Genomic DNA, 19,946 nt, shown 5'->3' with positions numbered 1-19,946 from the left:
AACATCATCTTCCACCTTACATAAGAATCATAAACATAGCTGTTTCCCTCCCGAGGCCCCCACAGAATGAAGGAAACACAGCAGGCACTCAGTACCTCTCTGTTGGCTTAAAGTGAGAGAGCCTTCCTGTTCATTCGCTAATCTGTTCATGTATTCATCCATTCAATCAAACCTAACTTGGTGAGAGGCCAGGTACCTGTTGAACAGCAATTCTCAACCCTAAACACATGTCAGAATCACTTGGGAGGTTTTGACCCATACTGCAACTTGGTGAAGCATTAGAATCAAATGGGACCACAGCTTAGACCAATGAAATCTGTATCTCTGGAGGTGGATCTAACTGATGAAACATTTTAAAAATTGTCCTGGGTGTTTCAAATATGCAGCCAAGATTGAGAGCTATGGCTACTGAACCCCAATGCCTGGAGCTGGTGCTTATGTCTTTAAAAAGTTGCATGAAGTGTCTTTGATATAGATGCTAATGTTGAAAGAGTCTAATGCAGAGAAATTACATTCCAGAGAAAGTGAAAAAGATAAGATATCTGCAGTTAGTAATGGAAAATTATTGAATCTTTTAAAATAAGGGAGTTTTTCAAATGGATTACACCAAAAAGAAGGAACAGCAAGGCATTCAACAAATATCACAAACAAAGCACCACTAGCACAAGAGGGTGCACCTCTGAGAGAGCGTACACCCATGAAGCATTTGCTTCTTCACTTGTTCAACCAATATGTGTTGTGTTATGACTTCGTTTCAGGCACCAAGAACACAGCAGTATACGAGACAGAGTCCCTGCTCTCAATGTGCTTATAGAATAGCACAGGTAATAGGTGAACACATAAAACATAATTTCAGATAGTGATGAATACTCTCAGGAAAAAAATAAAACCTGATAAAAAGAGAAAGGGCCACTGTGAGGTGACTTTTGAACAGAGAACCAAATGGAAAGCATGAATTATACATATACACAAACATAAGATGAGAGCCTAAGGGAGCAACAGGAACTCAGGTGAAAGGTAAGGGGTCACCGAAGTAGCAGGATGGCAGGAGGAATAAAAGAAGCAGATTCAAAGCAATAATGCAAAAGATGCCAGGCAATGCACAAAACACTACGTGTATTATCTCAAGGAAATCTCACAACAATCCCCTAAGGGAGGTACTATTATTATCCCCATTTTACAAATGAAGAAACTTGAGACTCTCCATATGACTGCCAGTGTCATACACAACAAAATGATGAAGTCAGGGCCCAAACCCCAGTATAATTAACTTGAAAGCTAAAGCTCTTAACCCAAGAGTATCTAGGCCTGACCACTTCAAAGGTGATGGAGTGGCTGATCACATGGGTCATAGAGCCAGCAACAGATGTTCACTTTACAACATAGCATGAGATAACACAGCAAGGGATGTGGTCTAGTAAGGCCCCCAACTCCCGAGAATTAGTGTCTACCCACTCAAATATAGTAAGGGGTCAAAGAAAGCTCTCCACCCCTGCTGAGATCTCTTTTCGTCCTTGCCTTTACTAGAAAATATTGTTCTAACCACTCCCCAATCATCTCAGTTCTCCGCAAAGTCTTCTTGAAATAAAACTCTTACCTAACAAACTGTGTGCAAGGTAAAGGCTTCAACCTGCAGTTCCATAGCTAGGCAGGAAAAGGCCCAGAACAGAGAATGAGTCAGTGTTTAAATGATCCTAATGAAGACTGACAGGTGGAGGAAGAATGAGGCGAGCAGGAGAGGCCAAGGAGGCTCATCGTATCAGAAAGCGACAACTGAAACTCAGACCTGAATAGATTCCAGCAGGAACATAACTTTAAACAGAAAATCAGGCAAAGTGCCATGTTTCCAGGCATGGGGAACCCTCCCTTCACCATCCATCACCAAAAATAGTTACAGCACAAAGCCCTAGAACTCAACAGGGTAAATAAAGGGCCACCTACACCCCGTGTGGAACTCAATTCCACCATGTAACAACATCACTGCATGTCACGCTAACCGCACTCATCGCCCAGACTGATCAGTTGATTTGACGCACAAGTCCATGGTGAAAGAGAACAACCTTCCCACATTTACCAGTCAAGGATAGATGAGTGTTCCTCATGGGAACCGCTATATGTATTTGGATTCTTCAGTCGCAGTAACAGAATGGAGCCTGGGTAAAGATTATTGTAGCGATTAAGAGAATAGTTGCTCTCACCTCACTGCAAACCCCAGCTCTGTTGTTCACTACTCCTATGGGCTGGCAAATCTTTTCATACATCTGAGCCTTAGTTTCTTTCTCAGTAAAACAGAAATGAGAGAAATGCAAATGGAAATCAGGCACCATTTTTCACCAATCGTACTTGCAAAAAGGTCTGATGATACACTGTGCTGGTGAGGATGTCAGGAAACTGGTGTTATATGGACACATATGTACACATGTACATATATGTATATGTATATACACACATCTATACATAAATATAGATACATACACACATGTACATAGATAACATATATGTATATTTTCTATGTTTATATATGTACATAAACTAATCTATATATAAATAGACACATTTATATATGTACATAAACTCTACATATATACATATAGATAGTATATATGTATCTATAAATACACACATTTACACACACATATAAACTCTGCTACAAATTCTACAGAAGGCATTTGACCATCTATCTTAAAATTAAAAATACACATACCCTTTGATCCAACAATTCTACTCCTAGGTATTAATTACCATAGATCTCACTTGTGAAAAATGTTATGTATTAGGATGTTCACTACAATATTATTTGTAACAGCAGAAGACTAAAGACAGTAGGAGTCTGGTTACATAAGTTATGGAACCATATAATAAAAAAGATACACAGTAATTTAAAAGAACATACAAATATGGAACAGTCTCTAAGACATAGTGTTATTCGTGTGGGGAAAAAACAGATAAATGTTTGTAACTATACAGAATATCTCGGCTGGGCACAGTGGCTCACGCCTGTAATTTCAGCACTTTGGGAGGTTGAGGTGGGCAGATCACTTGAGGTCAGGAGTTCGAGACTAGTCTGGCCAACATGGCAAAACTTTGTCTCTACTAAAAATACAAAAATTAGCTTGGTGTGGTGACAGACACCTGGAATCCCAGCTACTCGGGAGGCTGAAGCAGGAGAATCGCTTGAACCCAGGAGGGGAAGGCTGCAGTGAGCCTAGATTGCACCACTGCACTCCAGCCTGGCCAACAGGAGCAAGACTCCATCTCAAGGGAGAAAAAAAAAAAAAATAGAATAACTCTAGAAAGGTATGGAAAGAACTGGGAATAGTGCTAGCCTCTTGAGAAGGGAATGAGTAGCTGGAGGACTGAGTGGGGAGAAACACACTTTTCACAGCATAGGCTTTTATAACTTTGTTTATTATTTATCTTTTTTAAGAGACAGGGTCTCACTCTGTCACCTAGGCTGGAGCACAGTGGTGCTACCACAGCTCACTGTAACCTCCAACTCCTGGACTCAAGTGATCCTCCTGCCCTAGCCTCCCAAGGAGCTGGAACCACAGGCACGCGCCACTACGCCTGGCTAAGTTTTTTGTATGTTTTGCAGAGGCAAGGTCTTGCTATGTTGCTGGTCTTGAACTCTTAGTCTGAAGTGATCCTCGCCCCTCACTCTCTCTAAGAGCTAGAATTACAGGAATGAGCCACCATGCCCGGCCATGTTGATAACTTTTGAAATCTGCATCCTGTGTCTATGATATTGTATCTATATTTACAAGCAAACAGCTCTGAGAAAGCTCATGTGAAAGATCCGGCTCAGGTCACATGCTCATGGAGTAGCCAGAATAAGACAATGCACCTCACCCTCTAGCCAATGAAGAAAATGGCTCCAGAAGGCAACATGAGGATGCTCCCAGAGAAGGAGGAATGAATGCTGGGTGAGCAAAAATAGTGTCCATCTCAACACCAGATAGCCTAATTTTGATATGCCAGGTCCAAACACAGGGTAGAGAAAAAGTTCCAGAGAAACACTCAGTTTATCTTATTTTGCTATTGGCATACCGTTGAAAGTTGGTGAATGCAGCAGAGAAATATCCCAAGCACAGCCACGGGATATTTAGGGAGTGGTAGAAAGCACTGAACTAGGAACTGGGAAATCTGGAGTTCTATATTATCTGGCTATATGCCCCCGAGAAAAGCCTACATCCTTCTGAATCCTTCCTTTCCAAAAAGGAAGAGAAAATGATCCTCTCTCGGGTCCCTTCCAACACTGACATTCCTGGATGCCATGGCATTTGGACCTCAGCTTGTTAGAGCCTAGTAGTTTGAGTACCATTAGGGTGAGTCCCTAATAAATAAAGAATAGAGGATAAATGTTCCAGGCCTTGAAAGAAATTAAGCAGCGCCCAATACCACTATGCTGAAGTTACATATGGCATTATGAGCAATAATGAGGTATCAAAGAAGAAGGCATTCTAAAAAGCCTGAAGCCCATTTGTTCTCTAGGGGAGCAATGGCCCTCTGGTGTGACTTTCATCAGTTTCTTTGGTAAAATGAAACAGTAGTCTCATAATATCATTCCTCTATGTCACTATCATTTAAGGGGAATGGTGGCCTCTAAATTTACCCCAAGACCTTAGATTCCTAAGCAGGATCAAAGTAAAGGCAATCTTTCAGAAGCCCACGTTTGAAGAACAAATGGAGAGTTATTAATCACTCAACAATTAACATCTTGTGCCTTAGAAGTAATAAAACCAGTCATTGGAAAATAAGAGCAACACATAGAGGGAGAACATGAGAGTCTAGCAGAAACCTATGTGCAAAGGTGGGAAAGACCAGAGTGAACAACAGCCATTTACGTTCTGAACATTTACTCAGTCTTTCAATTGGTATGACTGACAAGCTGAAGTGCAATGGCAAATAGAGACAGCAGAGAGTGCACAATCACTAACGTGGGACTGTTAGCCAAGGAGTGGAGAGGTACGTGTGGGAAAGAAACCACTCTATTTCAGCAGTGGAAGTGACAGCTGACCACACCCACTCTCTTGAATCAAATCAAATAGCTCATAAATGACATCTTGGCTGTATTTCAAAATAATTTTTATGCAAGTATTGAGTTCACAAGACTGTCACCTGGACAAGAGGCAGTGAAGATGTCATTTCCTCCAAACCACAACTCTAATAGCAAAAGATCAAATGAAATACACTTAGGGTTCCTAATAAGGAAGAGAATCGTAAGTGGTTCATACACGGGAAGACCTACTTCTGACCAAAGTCCAAAATTATTAAGCTGGTATTCAATTTACGAGAGAAAACCAAAGAATCTTGGTAGAAAAATTACCTAATCTCATTTGTAATTCTCATTCTAAAAATGTATGGTGTTGCTTGTTTGCTGTACTCACAAAGCAGACAGGTCTTGAAAGTAGTGCAAATAATTGAATTTGACTGGCTTTCAAAGTAAAACCTTTGCAAGTGCAAGATAATCCAACGGTTTTCATTTTATTTTTAGTTGCACATGTTTAGCACTTTGCTTCCCATGACTTTGATAGGAAGCCAGTCATTAAGGGGTGAAAGTGCCATACCTTGCAAAGAAATGCATTAGAGAAAAAAGGGTCCTTGCTAATCTTCCTAATCTTATCTCTAGCTGCTGGACTCACACAAACCAAACTCCATCCAGTCTAATCAAGTTTGAGAGCAGGTCTGTGTTTTCCCACTGCGATGGCCCTGCTTCTGCCATTTTTGAATATTCTCCACCCATCTCCATCTATCAAAATCCTTCGTATTCCCAAAGGCCTCTGTCAGAATCTGCTCTTCTCCTTTTCCTTCCTCTGAATTACTTACTGCCTTGTACCTTATCAACCTGGGAGACATAAGTCCTAGTTCTTTGTATAACTTCACACTTACAGCAAAAAAAAAAAAAAAAAAGCAGATGAATGATTAAATGACTGGGATGAAGAAAGAGCACTTCTGATGTCACTATATTAAAATAGATTTCAAACATAATTATTGTCCAATGTTTAAGGTTACCTTTCATCAAAATATCTCAGTAGTGTGGAATAATAGAAACTGAAATGCGAGAGAAGAGGATTCTGAATTTTCAGATTTAAAAGACAGAAACCAAGAGTCTTAACACATTGCCCTTTTTATGAGAATATTCTATTTAACTTTCAGGTTTTTCAGACTGTTCATATAAAGATTGAGTTCTTTCAGAGGTCTTATTTGCAACCAAAAATGTAATCAAGGCTGTTTCAATCCAGACAAAAAACAACACTGCTTAATTAACTCAACTAATAAAGCCAGACTCTTTCTCACATTAAAGAAAAAAAAAAAAGACAGATCCTGAGAATCCCAGAGGGCCACCCTGGCTACTTATGCCAGGCTGTGTGGACACCATATGCATCCAAATTCTGTCTCAGGATAAAACGGAGATGGGGCACTCTAGAACCAGTCGGAAGACCTGAGCATCAGCTGCAAATACAACTGATTTCTCTCCTTCAACAACAAAGTGGTGGGGTGGTTGGTGGGGAGGAAGAAAAATCTTCAGCTTGTATAAGGCTTCAATCTTCCGACTTTACCTAAGGAATGAAGTCGGCTTCACGTATTCACATAAGCAATAACAGTTCTGCTGCTTATAGAATTACAACCAAACTTTTTCCTTTGTTCTGGCAAAAGACTTCCTGTGAGAAAGCAGTCATCCTTTAAAGCTTTCCAGTCCAAAGGTCTCCCCTGGTTTGTATTCTCCCATTCCCATCCCCCAAAGGAAAAGCTCAATCCACATCACAAGGCATTTCTTGGTTCCAAGCTGTACTGGTTTCTCAAGGACTCCTGGTGAGGAAAGATAACTGGTCATTTGAACATCCTTTCCTGGGATCTGTCTGAAGTGTAGACAAGCAGCAAAGATGAATATTAATACGCCTTCCATCATCAAAAGCTATTGCATACCCAAAGGATGATAAATATTTTAATCAGTTTTCAGCTTGTCTAGAGGAAGTCAGTTTACTCCTCAGGGACTTCCCTAGTTCTGTGCCCAAAACCTGTCCAGCCCATGCTGCTTTCTCTATATAATTTTGAAAATTTGTAACAAGAAAGTCCAAGCTTTGTTGGAGAAGTCATTTAATTTTGTGACAATTTACTAAGTTTTACCAGAAGAGGGAAATCTAAAACATGAAAGATGAAAACAAATAAGACAAAACGCTATGATTGTAACTTTTAGCAACACTGGTACTCTGGGAAACTAATAATCTACTTAATCCTCTCATAAAAAAAAAAAAAAAAAGATTTTCCATATTTGCATAAGTTGTTTGCCTGTGATTGCTCAATCTTCTCTGCTATAAATGCCAGAGGCATAAAACAAGACTTTCCTCTGTGCCCTCGATATTATTTTGTTTTTAAAAAGAAGTTAAAGATGTTTGGGGTCTTATTTTGAGAGTTATGTTTGTTTAAGAATAAAACTAACCCAAAAATATTCCTGTGAAGCAGGTAATAAGAGGTAACACTTTAGGAAAAGGTATAAAGTTAAAAAGAATTTATTGGCCAGGTACTGTTACTCACACCTGTAATCCCAGCATTTTGGGAGGCCAAGGTGAGAGGATGACTTAAGGCCAGGAGTTCAAGACCAGCCTGGTTAACACAGCAAGAACCTGTCTCTGCAAAAATAAAAATAAATAGGCAGGCATGGTGGCTTGTAGTCCTAGCTTCTCAGAAGGCTGAGGTGGGCGAATCACTTGAGCCCAGGAGCTTGAGGCTACAGTGAGCTATGATCACACCACTGTACTCTAGCCTAGGTGACAGAGTAAGACCGTCTCAAAATAAATAAATAAATACATAATAGATTTAAGGCCACACCGATCAACATGGGTAGGAGGAAAAGGCAGGACTAGAACACAGACCTCACGTGAACTCTTGCTTTTAACAAACATGTGTTGAGTACCTCCTATGCAGCAGATGCTGTTCTAGAGGTTGGGGAAATAAGAGTGACTAAAACAGACCAAGTCCCTGCTGCCCTCACGGAGATTATTTCAGGTAGAGACAGACAACAAATGGATATATGGGATAATCGCAGTTGGTGGAAAGTGTTAAGAGTACAGTAGAAAAGAGTAAGTCCCTGCTACAATAAGAGAGTGCTTGGTCAGAGCAACTCTCTCCAGGAAAGTGATATGAGCAGAGATCTGAATGAAATGAGGGAGAGAGTCATGTAAATTACAGAAGGACGAACATTCAAAACAGAGGCAGCGGCATACGCAAAAATCCTGGGCAAGAGTGGGCTGGACATGTTCTAGACATAATACGGCAGATGTTAGGGGAGGGAAAGAGGGGGAGCACTGATGGAGGTCGAGGAATGGACAGATCCTGCAGGGCATTAGGCCACTGCAAGGAAGGTGGATTTCTAAACATGACAGTAGGTTTGAAACAGGGGAGTGAAGTGACGACCTGCCTTGTATCTCAAAGGAACATTCTGATTGGGATGGACATAGGGTAGTAGAAGCAGGAAAGCTGGTTGAGAGGCTATTTTATAAACGATGGTAGTTTTTACCAAGGTGGTAGCACAGGAGGTAGTGATGGGTAGTCAGGTCATGAGTATATTTTGAAAGTAGAGCTAACTGGATTCACTGATAAATCAAGAGATACATAAAGAAGACTCCAAGGTTTTAGTCTGGGCAACTGGATGGTTCAAATTACTGAACTGTGAAACACTAGGGATTACAGAAATCAAACCATGGGTTTTGGATATGTTACCTTTGAGATATTTATTACTGGATGGCTGAATACTGCCCACCCTTCCCAAACAATGTTCAGGTGTCCAGGACACGAAACTTCAGTATCAGGAACATATGAATGTATTGTAGGCATTGGTCTATGCCACCACTCCCATCCTTTAAAAAATGTCACTGCTAACTGCATGAAAAGTTTATGTCATTAAGTAAAATATGAAACCTCTTAATCCCCCAACATCTGTTAAAGAACATCTGATGCATTATTCTGGATATTTCATAATTTGTCATTTCAATTAATAATATTTAATAAGAGGGCTATATATGTTCAAGCTACCATCAGTTCTAAGTCTTTATAACCAATGCAGATATGGCTATGCAGGTATGTGTACAACATTAAACTTTAATTATGAATAGTGCCGAAGACTCCAGATTTTTAGTTGAAAGCTAATTTTGTCAATCAAAACAAGTAGGAGATTCATTGAGTGGTACTAAAAAAAAACAAGCAGGAGATGATCTGCCTGAGATTTTTACACATCTGAAGGAAAAATTTACAATTGAGGTTGTCACAGGTGGTTCCAGATGGACTGAGATCATGCAAAGAAAATGAAAAAAACCACGTCAACCACATTTAACTTGTTAGGAAAAGATGCTATTAAAAATATCATCTACAATCACAGAGATCCTTTCAGGAATGCAGAAAAAATAGATCACAGCTCCCTTTGGTTAAAAAAGGGTCATTATTTTGCAGATGTCAATGAGGAGGGAACAGGATGGTGGTTATGTTACCCATAAGGCACGGAAGGGCCAACTTAATGTGTTCCCGGGGCTCTCTGGTAAGTCATTTTTTGGCACTGGGAGCACATTTCTCCATAGAGACATTTTTGTACAATATGGAAAGATTCCCAGCCCAGCCTCCCGAAGTATTTAACCCACAGTGGATAGATGCATTGCAAGAGGAGCACTGAGTTCCAAATTGTTGTGAGTCCCTTTAGCTCCTGGACTGAACCCCAGCTCCAGAGGAAGGAAAATGAGGAAAGAAAAGGGATGCTGTCACCAAGGAAGACTCGGTCAACCGGCCTCGAAATAAGGATTCCTCAGCTGAAGACTGTTCACGCTTCCTTCTAAAATCAATACTGGTGATACCTTGCATTTACGTGTGTTATATTTTACAAACTTTCTCATTGGATCATCATAACAATACTCTTCAAAAGGTAACAGGTTTAGCGATTATTCATTAACCAACTTGGGGAAAAAAAAGATTCTAACACCTTGATAATATTCCAAATAAATGGCATGACATCCTTTGGAAATCTTGCTTCCCTTTCAAAACTGCAGGTGTGGTGATTATTATTATTATTATGCAAACTACTTCATTCTTCTAGACTGAGATTCTTCTAGGATATTTCAGAGGCAATTATAATAAAGTAAATAACAGACTAGAGCTGAATTTAATCCCTCTACCATGCTCCCCACCCCCTCCAAAAAAAACAACCTAGATGAAATAAGGTATATAATTTGTTTTATGTTATATCTTTTCCAGGAAAAATAGAAATTTCTGACATTCCAATCTTGTGCCAGGGTTTCTTAATTCATATCTGAAATGCTATGATGGTCTGCTAGTCAAAGCAATCCAAAATAAATTCCAGCAGCCAAGGCTAAAATAGCACCCCAGGGAAAATAGCAGGATCTTCACACCTTTACATCAATTTGAATTTCAGGGTGGTTAAAACTATTTAAAGCAGCAGAATTCATCTTTTTTTCTTGGCATATAGAATGTGTGAAATGCGCATATGTGTGTGTGTGCACAAGTACATGTGTGTATTTAACGAAGGTTGTCAAAATTTAGCCAAATCCTACGGAATCGAGGTTAAAACAGAAACCCTGGTTGTTTACTCCAGTTTTTCTCTCCACACACTAAGCGTTAAGAGAGATGGCAAGGCTGTCACTTGGAATTTCCTAGCTCCTGTCACTTTGTCTCAGCATCTTCAGCATTTTTAGTCTTGCTCCTATTGTGTGCAGAGCAGAGGCACTAGGAACGATCCTCTTAACATTCCTGAGATGTACCAGGCACATCCTAGGACTTGCTACCAATAAAGCTCAACTCTCACACAGCTCATGTAAGGGTTAAAAACAGAAAGTCCTACCCACTGGTTTGCTCTGATGTTCCTGGAGATATTGTCACTGGATGTATCCTCAGTAGAATTCTATTCAACACCTCTGTCTTTAAGTACAAAGCTGTAGGCTGTAGCAGCTTTAAGAAACATAAGTATCCCTTTTTTCTGCTGCACAGTATCTGTGTGTGAAATTCTCTAAAGGGGTTTAAGTATTTACCCTGAACACTATCAGACGGTTTCTAAAATTTTCCTTATCCAGTTGCAAAAACACTTCAAAGAGAATCATAAACACAGTCCTTTGTGCTTTTGATGCACACTGTGTTTTTGAGGCTTAAGCCTGAATTCTCTTGGAATTGTATATTCTTTTTTCCCAAAAAGACAGGATACACAACACTTTCTTGTAAAATTCCTTACTAAAGGTGCAGACGCTTAGGGGAAAAAAATGGAAAACTCTGAAATTCATAAGATAATCAAAAAAGGAATCAAAACGTGTAAGAAATTCATTGCTAAATCACATGTAAAATTTCTCCCCAGATGTTTTACTTTTTTTTTTTTGAGACGGAGTCTCGCTCTGTCACCCAGGCTGGAGTGCAGTGGCCGGATCTCAGCTCACTGCAAGCTCCGCCTCCCGGGTTTACGCCATTCTCCTGCCTCAGCCTCCCGAGTAGCTGGGACTACAGGCGCCCGCCATCTCGCCCGGCTAGTTTTTTGTATTTTTTTAGTAGAGACGGGGTTTCACCGGGTTAGCCAGGATGGTCTCGATCTCCTGACCTCGTGATCCACCCGTCTCGGCCTCCCAAAGTGCTGGGATGTTTTACTTTTAATAGAACAATATAGCTGTGGGGAATTGGAGTGGGTGGGGAATTGGAGTGGGTGGGTAGGAAGGAGAATGGAAAGAATCGAGCTTCCCTGAACACTTTTAAGATAACCAAAAACCAAAGATTTAAACCAAAGATTTTAAGCTGCTCCAGCTGCAAGTGACTTTTTCGTTTTTCCAAATTTTCAAAACTAAACATAAAGGTCTGCATACCGGTTTCAGAAACTGAATTTTTGGATGCTTATGACTCTTTATCCACCTCTAATCTGTGCTTATCTTGAGTCACTCAGCACTGCCCCAGTCAAAAAAGAGAATTTACATTTTAATTTAAAACCACTAGATATCTCACATCGGATCCTAAATTATTATAATATACTCTGCTCCTAAATCAGAAATGCTAACCCTAAAAAAATGGGGAGACTGGATTATGTTGGCTGATGTAACTTACTGTGCACATTAACACTGAAAAGAAGGGAGAAAAAAATTATACACACATACACACACACACACACACACACACACACACACACACTAACTGGTGACTTTCCCATTAATGCAAACAAAAAAAATTCAATATTTATATTTACATCACTTTCTTCTGCACATCCCCAAAAATTTTCAATCCTAGAAGGAAGTTTAAAATAAACTTAGCTAATTGAACTATAATACAATAGCAAATACCAGTATACTCAGTAAATATTTCAGTAAATGGAAAAGCAACCTTGTTCCTGTATTCAGTTTTAAAGAATTTATTCTAAAGCACTCTCATGACAGCTTCATTAATCTCTCCAAAAATAAACAAACTACTGCTCGGCTCAATCATTCCCTATGACTGTGTAACCTACATGAAGTGTAACCTACGCTGAGGAAGACTCATCCACACAGCCACGGGCAGGCTCCTGGCAAGGGCCTTCCCAGATGATTTACACAGGCCAAAATAGCAGGGGAAAAGGCATGACTCATCTTAAAATTAAACTATTATAACTAACTTGTCAGGGACAACCTTTACCTTCTTAAGTACATTTCTCTCTTAAAACTTTAACAACAAGAAACTGGTTACATTATTAAATAAAACACCTACTCATTTTCCACATCTCTGCTCTCCTGTGCCAAATTTTAACATAAATGGAGAGAAATAAATGTAGCCTATAGCTTACCTAACATAATTATATGTTGTGTTTTACACTGTTTCAAAACGGATACATTAAAATAATCCAGTCTTGGCTTCTACCCACTAAAGTCAATAAAGGTTATTAAGGCCAACTGCCATATAAATGCATTGCTGTAACAGCACAAGGAATTGTCAGAACAGGAAATGCAATTAAAAACATTCAAAACCATCAGGATCTACTTTTTCTTCTAAAAGAAAAAACCAAGGAAAACAGCAAGAAGAATTTCTCTCCAGTATAGAAATCACCAATACTTTTGAAAATGTTTACTCGGAAAACGATTGTCAAATATTTCCATTGGATTATACCAAATTGACCTTTTTTTTTTTTTTTAAGGTCAACAGGAAAGGAATAAATGTCACCAATTTAGAGGATTTCGCACCTAGCATTCTTTTCTGTATCATTGTGAATTTGACAGTGTTAAAACATTTTTATAGGTAAAATAAATGTCAGTTTTGCAAAGAGCGATACCAGACCCTGAGAGACAAATGGCCTATCCGTTGAATCTCTGGCTACAGCAAGACTTCCTCACCTCACAGGAGACTTCAGCTTTTCATATTTCTCTTTACCCAGAAAGCAAAGCAGTTGCACAGTTTCTTTCAAATGGTAACTCTCTCTTATCCTGAAGAGTCTTCTCATAATACAATCATCTTGGATGGCGGGGGCAGTGGCAGGAAGGAAGTGCATCGGGTTTTAAAAAAATTAAAATAAAAAACAAATATTTGAATAGTATTATAGTGTTATAATGCCATCCTCAATAGGGAGCAAAGAGGAGGGGAAAGGCCAGACTAAATTCCTGGGTTATAAGAAAGGGTTATGTTGCTTTGGGCTTAATGGCTCATACATTCATGAGGTAATATTCAGGGAAAATGTGATATTTTATCAGAATGTCATTCAAATATAAGGTTTAACATTTACATCACAAGAGCATGGACGGAGTAAAACTATCCGCCGGGAGAAAAATGGCAAGAATAAACAGTGTGATAAAAATGGTGTTTGCTGGGACAGGAAATGGGAAGTGGAGGATGGGGGAGTTTTAGAGACAGCTGACTAAACTTTTTGAAATATGTGACTGGTTATGACATGTGAAGCAATTACCATTAATGGAAGAAAAGCGATTTCAAAGCTCATTTTCCATTCTTCTATATCCTTCCTGAGACTACACCTTCCAACCACAAAGTGAAAAAAGAACACAAAGACAGAAATCACAGCGCAAGTCTCTTCCCTGGTACAAGGGCCGATAAAGGTTGCTTTACTCATAAGCAAAAGGGGAAAAGTAATGTACATATTCCCTGAGGTTTTTTATTTTATTTTCTCAGCAAAAGAGATCGATGTTATTTTGCAGAACAGACAAAATGCACTGATTAAAGAAATCCTTCCACAACACACACGATTTTACAATTCAAAAAAAGCATAAAGATAAAAAAGAATCATTTGTCTAAAATGATAATAATTTTGAGTCAGATAGTCCCTGGAAGCAAAGTGAGGACACTCAGAAATTCCATTTGGATTAGTCTAATGCTATACAATCCAAATGTGCACCAAACACTGTACTTTTTATGTTAAATTGCTGTTGAATTTGTTAACCCACAACTGATATCCTGTGTTATGGAATCTTGGAGATTACAGCTAACTTGAAGCAACAGGGATAATTCTTGACAGTTAATGGTATTTTTGTATGCATTTTTCTGAAAGGCTAACATCTTGGGGCCTCAATCTGGTAGCTCAACATTGCCCCCTACTGCTCGCAACTGAGAAAATATGAGGTGGGCTGGTACTAAGTGGAAACCTAACCAGCCACTGCCAATTCCACCAGAGTATACAAATACCAGATGGCACTGCACGAACACAGCCACAGAACCGTAGACCCATCCAACAATTATTCTGTTCTGTCTTTTCCAATAGAAAGAAAAAATTACTTGAATTTGTAAAAAGTCATTTGTAAAAGGCTTGAAGCAATGCTTACATTTAATTTGGAAGAAACATCCCTTTTAACTGGGCCTAAATCTTGACTCTGCTGATAAAGATCATCCCAAGGCATGCTGAGGAGACACTGAGGCCACTGATCTCCCTCAGAACACTTAGAAATGCCATGCCAACTGCTGGGAAACTACCGCCAGAGAGTTCGCAGAACTGCTTTTCCTTTTGGTATTTTTTATACAAGAGCGACAAAACAAAAGAGATTTCCTCTTAACGAATGTGCCACCACCTTCAAATTATTTATGCACAAATTTACATAGATATAACTAAATCCCTTAAATGAATTCATAATGAATATCACTGGTAAACTCACAATACCAAATATTTTATTTTGTGTGTGTGTGTGTGTGTGTGTGTATGTGAGACAAGGTCTCACTCTGTCACCCAGGCTGGAGCGCAGTAATGCGATCACAGCTCACTGTAGCCTTGACCTCCTGGGCTCCAATGATCCTCCCACCTCAGTCTCCCAAGTAGCTCAGACTATAGGCATGCACCACCACAGGCGGATAATGTTTTTTATTTCGTACAGATGAGGTCTCACTATGTTGCCCACGCTAGTCTGAAACTCCTGGGCTCAAGCAATCCTCCCAACTTGGCCTCCCAAAATGCTGAGAAGACACGTATGAGCCACCTTGCTGGGCCAGATTTTACAAAAAAGGAAAAAAAAAAAAAGCTCTTGAACAAAAACAAAATCAAGGGCCAAGCACGGTGGTTCATGCCTGTAATCCCAACACTTTAGGAGGCCGAGATGGGCAGATCACCTGAGGTCAGAAGTTGGAGACCAGCCTGGCCAACATGGTGAAACTCCGTCTCTTCTAAAAAATACAAAAATTAGGCAGGCATGGTGGTGGGCACCTGTAATCCCAGCTACTCAGGAGGCTGAGGCAGGAGAATCGCTTGAACCCAGGAGGCGGAGGTTGCAGGGAGCTGAGATCGTGCCATTGCACTCCAGGCTGGATGACAGAGCAAGACTCCGTCTCAAAAAAAAAAAAAAAAAAAAAAAAAAAAAAAAAAAATCAGTAAGAGCTCCTTTCTTATTTGCTCTTCAACTCTAATTCACAGAGTTGTCCAATTACAACTTCAAAGTCAAGCTGATGTCTTAGTGCCAAGGTTCATCAAGTTAAGAGGTTCTAACTCATATGTAAATGGACAAAATCAGAATTACACAGTAGGAGGAAAAAAAAGTTGCCCTGAAACTGAAGCTGCCTTTATATAAGAAGCCCATAAAAATGGAGAATACTCATAACAGGCTTAGTTTAGGAACAGAACTGACCAAGGAGATTTAGGCACAGACTTTTCATTAACTCCAATTCAGTTTCACAATGCTCGGTTTTGCATTGATTCAGGTCTTTGGAGAAATCAATTTTTGTGATACTATTAATACATTAAAAGGATTATAACATTCCTTCCCCAGACACATATCCATGAAAAGGTATGATTTAAAGATTTGAGATGTCTGGAAAGCAAGGACTTTTGGATTCTGATCCCGACTTTTAAACTGGGGCCTTCAGAGTTGTGACTTGACATTTTCATTATCATAAAGTAGGAATTAGGGTAGACCCTATGTTAAGTGTTCTTATCACAAAAATAATAATAATAATAAATAAGACAGAAGAAAACTTTTAGAGGTGATGGATAGGTTTATGGCATAGACTGCTGTGATGGTTTCACAAATGTACACGTATCTCTAAACTCAGGTTGTACACATTAAATACGTATACCTTTTAGTAGGGCAATCATACACCAATAAAGTGGCTTTAAAAAAATAAAATAGGGATTAGCAATAGCTATCCATTTTTGCAGATTAGTTCATTGTTTCCAGCACATTTCAAATTCTGTGCAGAGGTACTATCTCCAGAGTTTGCAGGCGTTTATCACTTTTCTACTACATTCCAAATCCGATTGTTTGAAGGCAGAACAGTGAGGCGGTGAAGAGCAAGGACCCCAGAGGCAGCCTTCTAGAGTTCAAATTCCAGCTCCCTCACCTGTTAGCCGGGTGACCTTGAGGAAGTTACATAAACCCTTTGTGTTTTGGTCTCCTCGTTAGAAAAACGGGGAATACAGGGCCGGGCGCGCTGGCTCACGCCTGTAATCCCAGCACTTTGGGGGGCCGAGGCGGGCGGATCACAAGGTCAGGAGATCGAGACCACGGTGAAACCCCGTCTCTACTAAAAATACAAAAAATTAGCCAGGCGCGGTGGCAGGCACCTGTAGTCCCAGCTACTCAGGAGGCTGAGGCTGGAGAATAGCGTGAACCCGGGAGGCGGAGCTTGCAGTGAGCCGATACCGCGCCACTGCACTCCAGCCTGGGTGACAGAGCGAGACACCGTCTCAAAAAAAAAAAAAAAAAAGAAAGAAAGAAAAATGGGGAATACATTACACCTATGTTATAGGGTGTCATAAAAGTTAAAGAAATTATATAGAAAACACACAGAATAATGTCTGGTACTTAATAAGTATTATGTAAGTGTTTGCTATTATTATTATTACTATTATTTAAATTAAGACTTAATGCAAGACCTCCATGTGGCTTCAGCCTGCCTTCCAGCTGCATTTCCTCCCACATCATCTGCACTCCTTGCTCTGGTCATACCGGACTTCCTCACTTCTGGCCTTGCTTTTCGTCCCCAGATCCCCTATCCCATCATACTCCTCAGCATTCAAGGGCGCCAAAAACCACATCTGCCATTTCACCACCATCCCAGCCAGCTCAAGTGGTCTCAAAGTAATGCTCCCTCCTCTGGAACTGTGATTTTCTTTTAACATTTAACATATATGACCGGATTTCATTTTAGCTAACGTCATACCTGGTGATATTCGTGCCCCTCTCCTTGTTCAACTGTTGGATCACAGTGGTTGAGAGGAGAACGTAAGCTGTGGAGCCAGCCTGCCTGGAGTTCCCCCTTGCTTTGCCACTTACTCAGTGACCTTGGGGGAGGCCCTTCATTTCCCTGTCCCTCAGTTTTCACATCCATACATTCAGGCCTGGAAAAGTTTCTATACCTCTTAGCATTGCTGTAAAATTTTTTAAAGTTAATACTGGGAAAACAGAGTAGCACCTGATGCATATAAAAATGCAAATAAATGTTAAATACTATTTTCAAATTGTTATCCTCTTATCACCACTTCCTAGTATATGTCCAGCACATGCCTTATGAGGAGAAAATAATAAATGCTTATTGAACTAAATTGAGGTTGTACTGACAAAATCCTGGCTATACCCATCACCTTACCAAGAAGAACCTAACGTGATAATTAGGAATAATTAAATCTATATTTGCCTATGCAAATGAGGCAGTGGAGGATTTGTATAACACAGCAGCCCACAAAACACGGTCCCAGGCCTCATGGACTTACCACACCCTCCATCTTCTTCCACAGTGCTTCCAATTGAGCCATGGGTTGACACCACCAGTCAGTGCACTTTCTGTATCGATTGCCTTGAAACCAAAACTGCCTCAGCCACTCAAACTCGACCTGTGGACCATAAAGAGAAGATGGTGGTTTTAATTCCCTTGTGATAGACAAACAAGGACAATGACTTCGTCTCTTAATTCTCCTCCGGTAACTTGACAGCCATAGGATGAGAAAAGGTGAGAAAGGTCAGCCTAACCAGTTCCCAATATAAGCTGGCATCTCCAGAGCATTTCTGCAATGCTAAGAAAAGAGTAGTCTTAAAACTGAGGTCTGGCCAGACGTGTTGGTTCATGCCTATAATCTCAATAGTTTGGCAGGCCGAGGCACGAGGATCGCTTGAGGCCAGGAGTTTGAGCCCAGCCTGGGCAACATTGCAAGATGCTGTCTCTACAAAAACAATTAAAAATAAATTGGCCAAGCACAGTGGTGTGTGCTGGTCGTCCTGGCTGCTTGGGAGGCTGAGGCAAGAGGATTCTTTGAGCCTAGGAGTTTGAGGCTGTGATGAGCTCTAATTGTGCCACTGCATTCCATCCAGCCTGGGCAACAGAGCAAGAGTCTCTGTGTTAAAATAAAATAAAATGAAATAATTAAAAAGCTGAAATTCTCTTACACAACCCAGCTCACGCCAGAGAGGGGTTTTCAATCACATTTATTAGTCAGACGTGAGGAAACTATAAGTCAATCAACAATAAATACTGAGATCCTAATTATAAAGCAGGCTGTACTATGTTTGATGGGAAAGACATAAACCAAATGTGTTTTTACTAAATGTCTTTATTTAAGGCTGATATTAAAAGCAAAACATGGATACATATTAGGAAATATTAATTATAAGTTTCTTAAATTGCAATAAATTAAAATAACTTACCCATGGACCAGGAGGAGCTGGTGATAATCTTAACCTGTATATATAAAACTAATTATGGAAGCACACATTAAACCTACAAAGCCATTCAAATTGTCACTTGTCAACTCAGGGCAGGTGACAATAGGTTAAAAAGAAGAGTAGCAAACATATTAGTACAAGCTGAATATCTCTTATCTGAAATGCTTGAGAGCAAAAGTATTTCTGATTTTAGAATATTTGTGTTATATACTTACTGGTCAAGCATTTCAAATCCAAAATCTGAAATTCTCCAATAAACATTTCCTTTGAGCATCATGTTTATGCTCAAAAAGCTCTGAATATTGGAGCACCTCAAATTTCAGATTTGCAGATCAGAAATATCCAAGTAACTTACTTTCCTTCCGATGAATCTACTACGGTAAACTTCAACTGTTTGCCACCTTGGCAGTCCTCCTATTCCAGTCAAATCCCACCCGCCCCTTCCCCAAACAGCCCATGTGGTCTGAAGAGGCTCCAACTCCAACGCCAGGGGTGGAATATGCAACCCAGGTCTAGGCCAATCAGTCCACTAGATTCTGTAGTCACAGAACTAGGATTGAGAGGAATAGGAATATGTCCAATCAGAAGAAGTCTCAAGACTATCAGAAACTACAGGAAGAAGACTCTGCAGCTATTTTGCCAGCAATGGGAAGAATGGAGCCAACATAGGGGGTAACTGCAAGACGAAAAGACAAAAACCACATCCTGATGATATCAACTGACCCTTGATCAAACTATTCCGGAAACTGTTTTTATTTAAGCCGGTTCAGGTTGAATGTTTTGCCCTTTGCAACTAAAATAATCCCAACATATTTGGATGATGGGCTGAGTTAACCTATGGAAAAATAAAAAATTTTCTATCCA

At 39.9% G+C, this 19,946-nt stretch overlaps 1 protein-coding gene across 2 annotated transcripts in view; it reads right to left on the bottom strand.

Moving 5' to 3' along the window:
* Positions 1 to 19,946, bottom strand: part of FTO (FTO alpha-ketoglutarate dependent dioxygenase) — a 422,796-nt gene that overhangs the window by 205,721 nt on the left and 197,129 nt on the right. For both annotated transcript variants that reach the window (XM_007993307.3, XM_007993308.3), the window contains exon 7: positions 18,137 to 18,256. In XM_007993307.3, coding sequence (XP_007991498.1) covers positions 18,137 to 18,256 — 120 coding nt within the window. The remainder of the gene's footprint in view (positions 1 to 18,136; positions 18,257 to 19,946) is intronic.

The sequence above is a fragment of the Chlorocebus sabaeus genome, chromosome 5, assembly GCF_047675955.1.
Source record: "Chlorocebus sabaeus isolate Y175 chromosome 5, mChlSab1.0.hap1, whole genome shotgun sequence".
NCBI classification, from domain to species: Eukaryota; Metazoa; Chordata; class Mammalia; order Primates; family Cercopithecidae; genus Chlorocebus; species Chlorocebus sabaeus.
The sequence above is the reverse complement of the archived record's forward strand: the minus strand, read 5'-3'. Positions and strand labels throughout refer to the sequence as shown.